The sequence below is a fragment of the Lithobates pipiens genome, unplaced genomic scaffold (assembly GCF_037356315.1).
Source record: "Lithobates pipiens isolate NorthernLeopardFrog02 unplaced genomic scaffold, aLitPip1_a1.2 Scaffold_8, whole genome shotgun sequence".
Classification (NCBI taxonomy): Eukaryota; Metazoa; Chordata; class Amphibia; order Anura; family Ranidae; genus Lithobates; species Lithobates pipiens.
The window spans coordinates 671,328,149-671,340,882 of record NW_027507903.1 but is presented as its reverse complement, the minus strand read 5'-3'; the positions used below and the strand labels follow the sequence as shown (position 1 = coordinate 671,340,882).

Sequence of the window (12,734 nt, the reverse complement as noted above, 5' to 3'; positions counted from 1 at the left end):
TGAGGCAACGGTCGGGCAGCCCTGTGGGTGCCGGCATTTAACTTTTGATAGTCCACATAGAACCGTAGACATCCATCTTTATTTCTCACCAGAACCATGGGAGCAGCCCAAGGGCTGCAGTTTTCCTGAATTACTCCACTTTGTAGAGTGCTGTGAAGCAAGTACTTGACCTCCTGCCACAGAGCTGAGAGTACCACTCTGAGATTGATGTATCTTCCCCCCTGTAAGAACTGGGTGGTAAATGGCCTCTGTGTACCTGTAGTCCTCTGAGCTGGCAGCAAAGTCCAAAAGGTGCTTCTCTATCAGTGGGTATAGCCAGGGGTCAAGTCCTGGGAAAAAAAGTGTGGGAACTCCCACCCAAGATCCATTCCCCCACCAAAAAAAAAAAAAAAAAGGTACGCTCATATGCATATATACTTCACAGAAAATACAGTACAACATTTATTGTAAAGTGCCAGTTTACAAAAACAAAATAACGCGTCAAACAAAACAATCAACACAATGGGTGATGATCTTTCCCTCGCAGGGAATTTCTACCACAAATACACCCTGTTCCAAATTCTGTTACACAGCCCATTAGAAAATATCCCACAAACAGGAATAAGTATTGGCAGAGTATTGAAGAGTATTGGCAGGGTATTGCAGAGTATTGATAGGGTATGTATTGAAGAGTATTGGCAGAGTATTGCAGAGTATTGGCAGGGTATTGCAGAGTATGTATTGGCAGAGTATTGCAGAGCATCGGCAGGGTATTGCAGAGTATTGGCACAGTATTGCAGAGTATTGATAGGTTATTGCAGAGTATTGGCAGGTTATTGCAGAGTATTGGCGGGGTATGTATTGTAGAGTATTGGCAGAGTATTGTAGAGTATTGGCAGGGTATGTATTGGCAGGGTATTGCAGAGTATTGATAGGGTATTGCAGAGTATTGGCAGGGTATGTATTGCAGAGTATTGGCAGGGTATGTATTGTAGAGTATTGGCAGGGTATTGCAGACTATTGGCAGGGTATTGCAGAGTATTGGCAGGGTATGTATTGGCAGGGTATTGCAGAGTATTGATAGGGTATTGCAGAGTATTGGCAGGGTATTGCAGAGTATTGGCAGGGTATGTATTGCAGAGTATTGGCAGGGTATTGCAGAGTATTGATAGGGTATTTATTGCAGAGTATTGGCAGGGTATTGCAAAGTATTGATAGGGTATTGCAGAGTATTCGCAAAGTATTGCAGAGTATTGATACTGATAGGGTATTGCAGGGTATTGCAGAGTATTGATGAGTATTGGCAGGGTATTGCAGAGTATTGATAGGGTATTGCAGAGTATTGGCAGGGTATTGCAGAGTATTGGCAGGGTATTGCAGAGTATTGGCAGGGTATTGCAGAGTATTGATAGGGTATTGCAGAGTATTGATAGGGTATTGCAGAGTATTGATAGGGTATTGCAGAGTATTCACAGAGTATTGCAGAGTATTGATACTGATAGGGTATTGCAGAGTATTGGCAGGGTATTGCGTATTGCAGAGTATTGGCAGGGTATTGCAGAGTATTGGCAGGTTATTGCAGAGTATTGATAGGGTATTGCAGAGTATTCACAGAGTATTGCAGAGTATTGATACTGATAGGGTATTGCAGGGTATTGCAGAGTATTGATGAGTATTGGCAGGGTATTGCAGAGTATTGGCAGGGTATTGCAGAGTATTGGCAGGGTATTGCAGAGTATTGATAGGGTATTACAGAGTATTGATAGGGTATTGCAGAGTATTCGCAGAGTATTGCAGAGTATTGATACTGATAGGGTATTGCAGGGTATTGCAGAGTATTGATGAGTATTGGCAGGGTATTGCAGAGTATTGATAGGGTATTGCAGAGTATTGGCAGGGTATTGCAGAGTATTGATAGGGTATTGCAGAGTATTGATAGGGTATTGCAGAGTATTCGCAGAGTATTGCAGAGTATTGATACTGATAGGGTATTGCAGAGTATTGATGAGTATTGGCAGGGTATTGCAGAGTATTGATGAGTATTGGCAGGGTATTGCAGAGTATTGATGAGTATTGGCAGGGTATTGCAGAGTGCAACTTACACACTAGTGACTAACCTGGTATTCTCTTCCCTTCTGTTCTCCGGGGAGAAGTAACCTGGAAAAGTGCAGCGTGTGGCCCCAGGAGGCCAGGACTGACTGGCACTGGGTAGTGGGGAGGAGGGGGGGACAGTCCGGAACTCCGTATCCAAGCAGGCGCGCAGCGTGTGTCAGCCTGCCCACTGACTCGCGCCAGTGCGTGCCCACGTGCACGGCCGAAGTCATGTGACCGGTTGCTAGATGCGGAGCGGCCTCTGCCTAGCAACCAGTCACTCGGCGGCTGAGGAGCGGCGGTGAACTACGCGCTGCATAGCCTCAGCCCTCAGGCAGCTAATGGGAACGGCGTTCCCGCTGTGGGAATAGTACGGGAACGCCGTTCCCATGCGTTCCCGCAGGACTCGAGCCCTGGGTATAGCATCCTTTAGTGTGGCAGGGGATACTTCTGGAAATTAATGTCCAACTATTCCAGCAGTAACTTGTATTGTGACTCACCTCAGGGCCTCTACCCCAGGCTGTGCTTCTGAAATGCAGTAACGAGGAATTACGTACAGGTCCACTAATGTAGCATGGTTGGGGAGTGTAATAAGAGTTGTCCCCAGGTTGATAAGTACATGGACATTCCCCTTGTGAATCTTAGACAATGTGCGTGCAACCATCCATTCCCTGGGCGCCACTGAGTCTTTGCAGGGTTCTATGTTCATGATGACCCCTTGCAGTCTCTTGTGGGCCCATATGGGAAGGGACTAGACTATCTTTTAAGGGGGGCCAGTAGTATATTCTATTTAGGGGGTGAACGGACAATCCCAATTTGCTTGGAGTATTCCGTGGCCACCTCCTGTTGAGCTTCACAAGCTTGGATGATGTTGAGCCATGCCACTTTCAGTCCACAACCCTGTGCCTGCTGGCTAGAACATTCAAACATGGCCAGCAAGCAGGGCAAGTCCAAGTTCTTTAACATGTTTAAGCCCAAGCAGTGGCCACTTAAGAGCTGTCTGGGCCACAGGTCACTACCACTCCTACCCGATCCACCACCCAATTCTTGATCTGAATCTTCACCCAGGCCATGCCTTCCACCAGGATGGGCAAGTAATTGGTGTCTTAAGGTATACTAAAGGGGGCCAGTTGGTCTCGTATCCCGAACCGATATATATAGAAGTCATACTCCTTGACTGTGATTTCCAACCTGGGGTCAATCAGGCAATTTGTGATGAGATAGCCACTCTACAGAGACCTTCCCCACACTCCACCATGTCCAAAGGTACACACAATACTTCTCTCATTACTACAGTATAGATGAGGTTGCTAAACTTTTTTCTAATGCCCGTCTAAACAATCGCCCCCTGGACCCTGTTTCAGTCACCCTCTGACTCTATTCTACACTCTCTAACTCACATTTTCAATGTCTCTCTCTCTCTCCTCTGGCATCTTACTCTAAAACACGAACCGATCACCCACCAATACTTTAAAAGCCCTCATTAGATCCCACCACTCTTAACAGCATGTCTCATCTGCTTGCTCCCCTTTTCCTCCAAAGTCCTTTAACGTTTGGTCTATGACCGACTGAGCCTCCACCTCACTGAGAATAACCTTCTTGATCCCCTTCAGTCTGGATTTCACATTCAAAACTCCACAGAAACTGCTCTCCTAAAACACACAAATTATTTACTGATTGCGCAGTGAGACTAACGTGCCCACTGATTGGCTCAGAGATAAAGATTGTTACCCAATGCGTCCAAACAGACTGCATTCCATAGCCTCCCACAGGTGTACAACCCCACCTATGACCAGGCAGAACTTCTATACAGCCCAGCCAAACTGATACCAAAGTACAATTTAACACAATTAACCCCAACACTCACTACAGTTTTGGGCAAAAACGAAATTTAAACACATAGCGTGTACTCGTTAGGAGTACCGGCGCTACGCAAGCTATTCTCTGGAACTCCCTACCCAATCTGTGCAACTATCTGCTACTTTGTCTACTTCATAGGTGATCCCTGAAAATCCTTCTCTTCAGAGAGGCCTATCCTGTCTTTACCTAAGAACTGTACTTTTATTTTCTCCATCAGCTCACCCCCCACAGTTTTTACCTTTTTTATCAATTGACCCTCCCTCCTAGAGTGTAAGCTCTAATGAACAGGGCCCTTTGATTTCTCCTGTATTGAATTGTGTTGTATCTGTACTGTCTGCTGTACAACTGTATGTTGTACAGCGCTGCACAAACTGTTGGCAATATGAAAGTCCTGTACAATAATAATATAGTACAGTATAATATAATAATTTAATTTAAGTACAAAAGAACCTGCTCTGAAATGTACAGCTTGTAATGGAAAATACAAAAAAACACATTGTATGAATAATAGCACGCAGCTCGAGAAATGCAAAGTTTTCTACGTTGTAGTTACTTTCATTTCCTTAAACGTGTTTCTGAGTGACTTCCTATTCATATTATTATAGCTGTGAATAGAACAAGACGTGGAGATTGTGGGATAAGGAGGACTGAAGAATTCACAATGCACCCAGGTAAGTCGGGATGTAATCCAGGGGTGGACATGCCAGTTGTTGCAGAGAGGCCCTCTGAAGCCCTTGTACACACGGTCGGAGAATCTGTCGGAATGAGTCTTATCGGACCGTGTCGTCGGATAATCCGACTGTGTGTGGTATGCATCGGACTGATTCCGTCCGAATCTCCATCCGACCCAATTTTCCAACATGTTGGAAAGATTTCCCGACCAACTGGGCCGGACGGACCTAATCTGATCATGTGTAGAGCATTTTCATCGGACCAAGTGCCACGCATGCTCAGATCAAATTCCTACATCAAAGCTATTGGCTACTAGCCTGAATGTAGTCCCATCGTAACGAAATTACGCCATCACGTTCTGAATGATCGGATTTTTCACCAACTTGGCCCGACCGTGTGTATGCAACAGTTTCGGACACAATCCGTCAGACTAAATCCGACGGGCAAAATCCGACGGATTTGGTTGCCAAAATCTCCGACCGTGTGTACGTGGGCTGAGACTTAGTGCCGGTTACCACTACAGTGACCTGAAAGGCGGCACGACTTTGCCAGGCAACTTCGAGGCAACTTTGAGGCAACTTGGAAGGAACTTCAGGGAATTCCTGGGTAATCTTCCTGCAATGTCGGATCCAAATCACAATTTAGATAAGGATCCGACTTGGAGGCAACTTCCATTGAAATCTATGGGTACAAGTCGGCTGCATGTAGATTAGGGGCCTGACGCATGGATTGGGGAGGAGGTGCCCCTGTGCCCCATATGGATGGGCCGCCACTGCCTGTAGGGGCTTTTAAAATGTCACCAATGGAAAATGCAGAGCACTGAACATTATCGCCATTTCACGGACGTGTACATTTCTAAGCCTTGACATGTCCGTATTTTTTCATTAAAATTTAGCATTTCACAAGCCTTTAAGCTAATATTGTGTGATGTAAAAAAAAAAAGGGAACTTCCAGAATTGTATTCTTTAGGGTCTTTGACAGTTTAGGGGTTTTAACTAATCTTCAGGCATAAACTAACTTTATTATCATGTTTGCAAAAATGGCTTTGGCAGTAAAAAAGGCTAAAGCTGAACCTTTGTGCAGCCTGACGGAGGATTCAGGTGCTCACACTATAGATGGTTCCTGCATGTGTGTGGTCTACCTCCTCTCTCACAGCACTACAATACGTGGCGTTGGCGGGACATTGGCTGGCTGGCAGGTCCATCTCTCTACCATCTCTCATCCAGGGACCTTACCTCACTTCACCTACACGTGGTTATTGTATTTTCACTTCACAGTTCACTGCGATTCACTTTTGGTATCTGATATGCATGCCCACTGCTCGTGTTTTCTTTTCTTCTATACCAGGGATATGCAATTAGCGGACCTCCAGCTGTTGCAGAACTACAAGTCCCATGAGGCATAGCAAGACTCTGACAGCCACAAGCATGACACCCAGAGACAGAGGCATGATGGGACTTGTAGCTGGAGGTCCGCTAATTCCATATCCCTGTTCTATACCAATCTCAGTTTCTCCTTTCTCTGCACGGTGGGATCTAATCCTGCATTGCTCCATCACTCTTCATTATTCCCCATCTTACCCCCCTCCCCCGTAACCTTTTATATTATACTTACCTGTATATATTTTTTATATATTTACACAATATTATGTATTACAGCATACTCCTCGGGGTCATATTCACCCCTCATAATTTTGGAATGGGGGAGTCCACTTCTACACTTTTACACTATTCCTATGCCTGTTTGTGGTTTCGCCCTTCCGCCGCAGTGTCTACCGCCTCAGCTCCCGGGGGGGGGATGTTCATTCCCATCCCCCGATGTCCTCCATTATACGTATATTAACATACGCTATTTTATACCTTTACCAGATACCCATAGGTAAGAGTGTTAGGACCATCTTTTGGTGTTCCCTCTCTTTCCCATGCAAATGTTATCATTTATAATTAATTATATACATTATACTCCATTACAGGCATTCCCAGACTGTTTGCTCCTGATGAGTGGATATTACTCCACGAAACGCGTCGAGATTATACATTTGGTGATAGATCATGGTATCCATGTATATACTATGGGTTTTATTTCGGCTGAATCACTAAGAATTTTTCTCGAATCTGTATTGTTTTTACTTTTATATCTGTGCCTATCTTTGGGTATATTTTGATACGTATTGTACTATATGTTACATTGTCTACTATGCTATGAATTGTACATTGTTATGATGGTATAATTTAGTTTTGAATATGTACTGTATCTAATTATCTATCTGATTAAATTCTTTACCAAACTATTATAATATGCCCATGATAGCCACTTATTTAACCGGTTCCCGACCAGCGCACGCCGATGTACGTAGACTGAATGGCACGGGCAGGCATATTGGCGTACAGGTACGTCCACTCTTCAATGCCGCCCTGCCATCGGGAGCATACCGGCGGCGGCGCGCTGGTCGGGACCCCCGTGAGTCTGGTCACAGGACCCGCGGACTCGATCGCCGCGGGCATACCCGCGATCGTCTCACGGGACGGCTGAATGGAGGAAATGCCGTGTAAACAGCATTTCTCCATTCTGCCTAGCAACTAGTGACGCTGATCTCTGCTCCATGTGATTGGAGCAGAGATCAGTGTTCACTAAATGAAAGCCCAACCCCCCCACAGTTAGTAACACACCCCTAGGAACACTTAACCCCTACACTTCCACCCACTGGTTAACCCCTTCGCTGCCAGTGTCATTTACACAGGAATCACTGCATTTATATAGCACTGATTACTGTATAAATGACAATGGTCCCAAAAATTTGTCAAAAATGTCCGATGGGTCCCCCACAATGTCGCAGTCACAATAAAAATCGCTGATCGCCGCCATTACTAGTAAAAAAAAAAATAATAAAAAATTATTAATAAAAATGCTATAAAACTATCCCTATTTTGTAAATGCTATAACTTTTGCGCAAACCAATCAATAATCGCTTATTGTGATTTTTTTTACCAAAAATATTTGTGGGGAAAAAAGGACGTCAATTTTGTTTGGGAGCCACGTCGCACGACTGCGCAATTGTTAGTTAAAGCGACGCAGTGCCGAATCGCAAAAAGTGGTCTGGTCTTTGACCAGCAAAATGGTCCGGTCTGTAAGTGGTTAATTACATATACTATGTCTACTGTAATGTCTCATCCGACCTGAGTGGTGTGTTTCATATAAAGTCCCAAATTTCCCCCATTCCCCCTTTTTCCTTTTTATGTTTTTCATATAAACAGGGATGGAGACCTGTGTACCGGATGGTCATGGTCTCATACAAAGTCCCAACATTTCCTCCTTTATGCAAAGCTGAATTGTTAACACGTCTGCAATTTGACTACCAGAATTGTGTGGAAAACCTGATCTCATTCAAGGCTTGCATAATCCCCTTGGTACGGCATTTTCTATATATTATTTTATGTGCTTTTCTGCTCACAGATTGAAGTCTTCCCATAATTACACACACAGTGCCATTGTTTAGGTTGACCTCCGGCCTTCCCTTCAGTCTTTGATAGTTTTACTGGCACTTCTCCTGCACTGAAATGGCTTCCTCTGATATCACTTTACAATGTAAAAACTTTTTTTTTTTTTTTTAAAGCCTGTTCACTGGGTCATACATACACTATTTTACAAAAAGTATTGGGACGCCTGCCTTTTACATGCACATGAACTTTAATGGCATCCCAGTCTTAGTCCGTAGGGTTCAATATTGAGTTGGCCCACACTTTGCAGCTATAACAGCTTCAACTCTTCTGGGAAGGCCGTCCACAAGGTTTAGGTGTGTGTCTATGGGAATGTTTGACCATTCTTCCAGAAGAGCATTTGTGAGGTTGAAGGAGAAGGTCTGGCTCGCAGTCTCCACTCTAATTCATCCCAAAGGTGTTCCATGGGGTTGAGGTCAGGACTCTGTGTGGGCTAGTCAAGTTCCTCCACCCCAAACTCGCTCCTCCAGGTCTTTATAGACCTTGCTTTGTGCACTGGTTTGCAGTCATGTTGGAACAGGAAGGGGCCATCCCCAAACTGTTCCCACAAAGTTGGGAGCATGAAATTGTCCAAAATGTCTTGGTATGCTGACGCCGTAAGAGTTCCCTTTACTAGAACTAGAAGGGGCCAAGCTCAACCCCTGAAAAATAACCCCCACACCATAATACCCCCTTCCCCTCAAACCATAATCCCCCCTCCACCAAACAATTTGGACCAGCGCACAAAGCAAGGTCTATAAAGACATGGATGAGCGAGTTTGGGGTGGAGGAACTTGACTTGAGTCCTGACCTCAACCCAATAGAACACCTTTGGGATGAATTAGAGCGGAGACTGCGAGCCAGACCTTCCCGTCCAACATCAGTGCCTGACCTCACAAATGCTCTTCTGGAAGAATGGTCAAACATTCCCATAGACACACTCCTAAACCTTGTGGACGGCCTTCCCAGAAGAGTTGAAGCTGTTATAGCTGCAAAGGGGTTGGCCAAATCAATATTGAATGCTACAGACTTAGCCCCCATACACACGGTCGGAAATTCTGACGGAAAATGTCCGATCGGATTATATTGTCGGAAAATCCAATCGCGTGTGGGCTTTATCGGACTTTTTCTGTCACAAAATTCGGACGGAAAAAATTTGAGAGTAGGATCTCAAGTTTTCCAACAACAAAATCTGATCGTTTGTAGAGAATTCCGATCGGACAAAGTGCCACGCATGCTCAGATCAAATTGCGAGACCAAAGCTATTGACTACTGGCCTCTAGGTAGTCCCGTCGTAACGAACGAATGCCATCACGTTACCAACGATCGGATTTTCCGACAACTTTGTCCGACCGTGTGTATGCAACACCAGTTTCAGACAAAATCCGTCGTAAAAAATCAAAGGGGATTTTTTGGTCGGAATGTCCGACCGTGTGTACAAGGTCTAAGACTGGGATGCCATTAAAGTTTATGTGCGTGTAAAGGCAGGTGTCCCAATACTTTTGGTAATATAGTGTACATAGCACTAGTTAGGAACCTCTGGGAGAAAAAGTAGCATATCTGTTAATGTCCTTTGGTCTTAAATGGACTCTTGTATTGGATGGGCCCCATAACTGTACCCCACCATTCCCCCTTCTGCAGCCTTGATATTAGCAGCACTCTCTGGATATTTCTGTTTGTAAAAAAATTAATGTTAAGTTCTGCGTTTTTTTAGGGAGAATTCAGAATAATGTTTACGCAAATTCGAGGGATTTCAATGCACAGAGGATAGAGAAGAGGACCAAAGCCAAAGGTAAGGTGTAGGACATACTGTCTCCTTCCATTATGGATGAGGACACCTGTCTGTGTTTATTTGAGCTTCGCATTCTTCTACTATCATGTGTATTGTATAGTACTAGCCGTCAGGGCCAGGACAAGGGATAGGCAGAAGCGACAGCTGGCCTGGGCACTGTGGTATTATGGGAGGTGGGGGAGGCCTCGAGATGGGGGGGGGGGGAATCTGTGTTGGGATGGGGAGTTTGGAGAGTGGCAGGGGGTAAGAATTGTTCTAGGAGGGGAAATTATGGGTGTGTGCTAGGAATGGTAATTTGGGGGATTTTTTTGGGGGGTGGATTTGTGCTAGTAGGGGCGATTGGAAGATATTTATGCATAGCATGAATCTATCCATGGCCTCCGCTAACACCCCCTATCCAGGTGCCCGGCCCCTTTTTGGGCGCCTGAATTATAGACCATAGGCTCTAATAGGTGTCAAAAAAGGTGACCTGCGAGCGCCATGCTTGGTGCTCACAGTCCACCCAGGTGTGTTAGAAAAGTGAATGAATATTCGCTTTCCTAACACTGAACCGCCTCTCTGCCAATTAGGTGCTCGGGTCTGTTACTTGTCACCTGATTGGCTGAAATGGCAGGCACTGTGATTGGACGCCTATCAGGAGGAGAGGACAGGAGGAGACGCATGGAGGACACTGATCGCAGCCGTCACCCGCTGCCCCACTGAGACAGGGTAAGTGCCGGGCCAACAGCGAGCAGGCAGGGGATGTCACAGTGGCGGCATTTGCTGGAGCAGTGGCAGCATTTGGACACAGTGGCAGCAGTTGATTGGCACAGTGGCAGCAGTTGATTGGCACAGTGGCAGCAGTTGATGGGCACAGTGGCTGCGTTTTATGGGCACAGTGGCTGCGATTGATGGGCACATTGGCTGCAATTGATGGGCACAGTGGCTGCGATTGATGGGCACAGTGGTTGCAATTGATGGGCACAGTGGTTGCAATTGATGGGCACAGTGGCTGCAATTGATGGGCACAGTGGCTGCCCATCAATTGCCCCCATGTTGATGGGGACAAGGGCCTCGTCCCAGCAACCCCTTCTTGGTGGTTGTGGGGGTCTGCGGGCAGGAGGGGTTCTCGGAATCTGGAAGCCCCCTTTAACAAGGGGACCCTTAGATCCTGGCCTCCCCCCCACGTGAATTGGTAACGGGTACCCCTACCATTTCACAAAAAAAAAAAAAATGTCAAAAATAGTAAAAAACAGGATACATTTTGGGACAAGTCCTTTTATTAAAAGATAAAAAAATAAAAATGACCTGCGATGTAAATCTATCTCACGCCGCCAACGAGCTGAAAAAAGAAAGCCGCAACAGCTCCGCCTCCATGGGAGGCTCTCGCTGAGTGGTGCTTCTTCTCGGTGACAGCTTTTATATAGCTGAGGGCGGGGCCACCCAGTGACATAAATGGGTGACCCCACCCCCTCCCCCCGATGCCACGTGCCAAAGTGTCTCCTGTCTTTTTTACTATTTTTGACACATTTTGTGGGGAAATGGTAGGGGTACAATTTACCTGTTACCAATTCACATAGGGGGGAGACAGGGATCTGGGGGTCCCTTTTTAAAGGGGGCTTCCAGATTCCGATTAGCCCTCCGCCCGCAGACCCCCACAACCACCGGGCAAGGGTTGTGGGGATGAGGCCCTTGTCCCCATCAACATGGGGACAAGGTGCTTTGGGGGGATACTCAAAAGCACCCTCCCCATGTTGAGGGCATGTGGCCTGGTACGGTTCAGGAGGGGGGGCGCTCTCTCGTCCCCCCCTCTTTACCTGCCAGGTTGTGTGCTTGGATAAGGGCCTGGTATGGATTTTGGGGGGACCCTTACGTAATTTTTTTTTAAAATTTGGTGCAGGGTTCCTCATAATATCCATACCAGACCTGAAGTGCCTGGGGGGACCCCCCAAGCAATTTTTTTTTAATTCTTGGCCCCTTAATATTCATACCAGACCCAAATGGCCTTTTTTCCTTTAAAAATGTCATTTTACTGTGGTATTGTTCTAAACACAGGAAAACTGCGCCACTTTACAGGCATACTATAGACACCCCCCAGGTACAATATTTAAAGGAATATTTCATGTTTATTGTTTCACTTTAAGCATTATTAAAATCACTGCTCCTGAAAAAACAGTCGTTTAAAAAAAAAAAAATGTTGCATTGATACATGTCCCCTGGGGCAGGACCCGGGTCCCCAAACACTTTTTATGACAATAACTTGCATATAAGCCTTTAAAATTAGCACTTTTGATTTTTCATGTTTGTGTCCCATAGACTTTAACGGTGTTCGTCCAAATTTTTTGCCTGTTGACATGTTCTGGTGTGAACCGAATGGGGGGGGGGGGTGTTCGGCCCATCCCTACATACCAGATCATTCACGAACCCCTTCTGTCTATATTTATTATATTTATTTCAGAGCCTCCAGCTGCCAATAATCCCCAAGGTTGGGTTATCATCACCCTGGTTGTCCTCCTAATCTTGATATTTCTTATTTTGCTCATCTTCACAAGTCTCCTGTTTGTTTTCTGTAAGTATTATACTATTATATATATATACTATGGTTATATATATATTTTTTTTCTTTTCGTTGTTTTAGTATTGAAGAAAGGAAACATTAGCTTTACCCATTTAGCTTGCATCCAAAATTCATATTGTAAGATTTTTAACAGATTGTCAGATAGCTTTAAGGTAGACCTGATCTCAAAGTGAAAATTTGCACTTTAATAAGATACGGAATACTTTTTTAAAAATTGAACAAACTTTGGGCTCCTTGCCTCCATTTATTGCTCCTGCCTTCTTCCTCACCTGTGTGCCAATCTTTTTACTGGGTATTTTGCACCACA

The 12,734-nt window shown here is 45.3% G+C and overlaps 1 protein-coding gene across 1 annotated transcript in view; it reads left to right on the top strand.

Moving 5' to 3' along the window:
- Nucleotides 1-4,505: 4,505 nt before the first annotated feature.
- Nucleotides 4,506-12,734, top strand: part of LOC143961939 (uncharacterized) — a 73,108-nt gene continuing 64,879 nt past the window's right edge. The window contains exons 1-3 of the mRNA XM_077471272.1: nucleotides 4,506-4,601; nucleotides 9,793-9,870; nucleotides 12,308-12,418. Coding sequence (XP_077327398.1) covers nucleotides 4,592-4,601; nucleotides 9,793-9,870; nucleotides 12,308-12,418 — 199 coding nt within the window. The 5' untranslated portion in view covers nucleotides 4,506-4,591. The remainder of the gene's footprint in view (nucleotides 4,602-9,792; nucleotides 9,871-12,307; nucleotides 12,419-12,734) is intronic.